This window comes from Alligator sinensis, unplaced genomic scaffold (assembly GCF_000455745.1).
Source record: "Alligator sinensis unplaced genomic scaffold, ASM45574v1 scaffold265_1, whole genome shotgun sequence".
Lineage (NCBI taxonomy): Eukaryota > Metazoa > Chordata > Crocodylia > Alligatoridae > Alligator > Alligator sinensis.
In genome coordinates, this window is record NW_005842961.1 from 321,652 (window position 1) to 322,585 (window position 934).

The 934-nt window shown below is 65.7% G+C and overlaps 2 protein-coding genes across 2 annotated transcripts in view; one reads left to right on the plus strand and one right to left on the minus strand.

The window, feature by feature from the left end:
* The window catches only part of NDUFA4L2 (NDUFA4, mitochondrial complex associated like 2), a 16,596-nt gene extending 16,039 nt beyond the window's left edge, over positions 1 to 557 (plus strand). The window contains exon 4 of the mRNA XM_025192704.1: positions 540 to 557. Coding sequence (XP_025048489.1) covers positions 540 to 557 — 18 coding nt within the window. The remainder of the gene's footprint in view (positions 1 to 539) is intronic.
* Positions 558 to 673: 116 nt separating this feature from the next.
* The window catches only part of SHMT2 (serine hydroxymethyltransferase 2), a 4,880-nt gene continuing 4,619 nt past the window's right edge, over positions 674 to 934 (minus strand). Inside the window, exon 12 of the mRNA XM_025192673.1 lies at positions 674 to 934. Coding sequence (XP_025048458.1) covers positions 850 to 934 — 85 coding nt within the window. The 3' untranslated portion in view covers positions 674 to 849.

A 934-nucleotide genomic window follows, 5' to 3' on the forward strand; every position in this document is an offset into this window, starting at 1 on the left:
AGGGGTGCACGTGTGTGTGTGGCTGGCGTGGGGAGGGACAGAGACCAGGACACCCCCTCGGAAACCCCGTTGTACACAGCTGCTGCCCCATACCACCCCCAGGGCTTGGGAGACCCCCCCTCCCACTTCCTGACCCACCAACTAACCTGTGCCTCAGTTTCCCCATTGCTAAAGAGAGGGAAGTGGGGGGGAGTGAGGGGCCCCACCCATACACTGACCAGAGCAGGGGCCCGCCCCCATCACTGGGCAAAGGGGACCCCCCCCTGCACCAGGGTGGACCCTAGCACCACCCACCCAACACATCCTAATCTGTACTGCCCCCAGGGTGTAGACCGCCCCCCCAGCAAGATGGGGCTGCTGTTGGGCCGAGGATCGGGGCCCCTCCAAGCCCCACAACTTAGTCCCTGGCTCTGGGGTGCCCTACAAGGGGCAGGGGGTGGGAGTTGTGTAGCAAAGCTCTGGTGTGTATCTTGGGGGGGGCCCTAGGCCTGCAGCTGGGGAATACAAGGGACCTCTCCCCCCATACGCACCCTGCCCAGACTGGCCCCCACCAATGACAGCAGGTTGGAGGGCAGGAGAAGGACACAACAGCGCAGAGGTGGGGCCAAGACAGCTCTGGCCCCATGGAAGTGACCCCCACCCCCCAGCACCGACACAGGGACACGAGCCAGGCTGAGAATGGAACAACTTTGTTACACGTCACCACCCTCCTGCCCGCACGGCCAGAGGTGGGAGGGGGGCATCGCCCAGGGCCAGGTCCCCCTGGAAAGGAGGAGCAGCGGTAGGGTGGGGGGTCTCTCCTCATGTGCTACAGCCCCTGCTTGGGTGGGAGTCCCAAGGGGGTGGAGATCAGTGGTCGGTGAAGCCGGGCATGGGGAAGGCACGGGCAAACGTCTCCACGCGCTGCCGCAGCTCGGCCAGGCGGGCCCGGGTC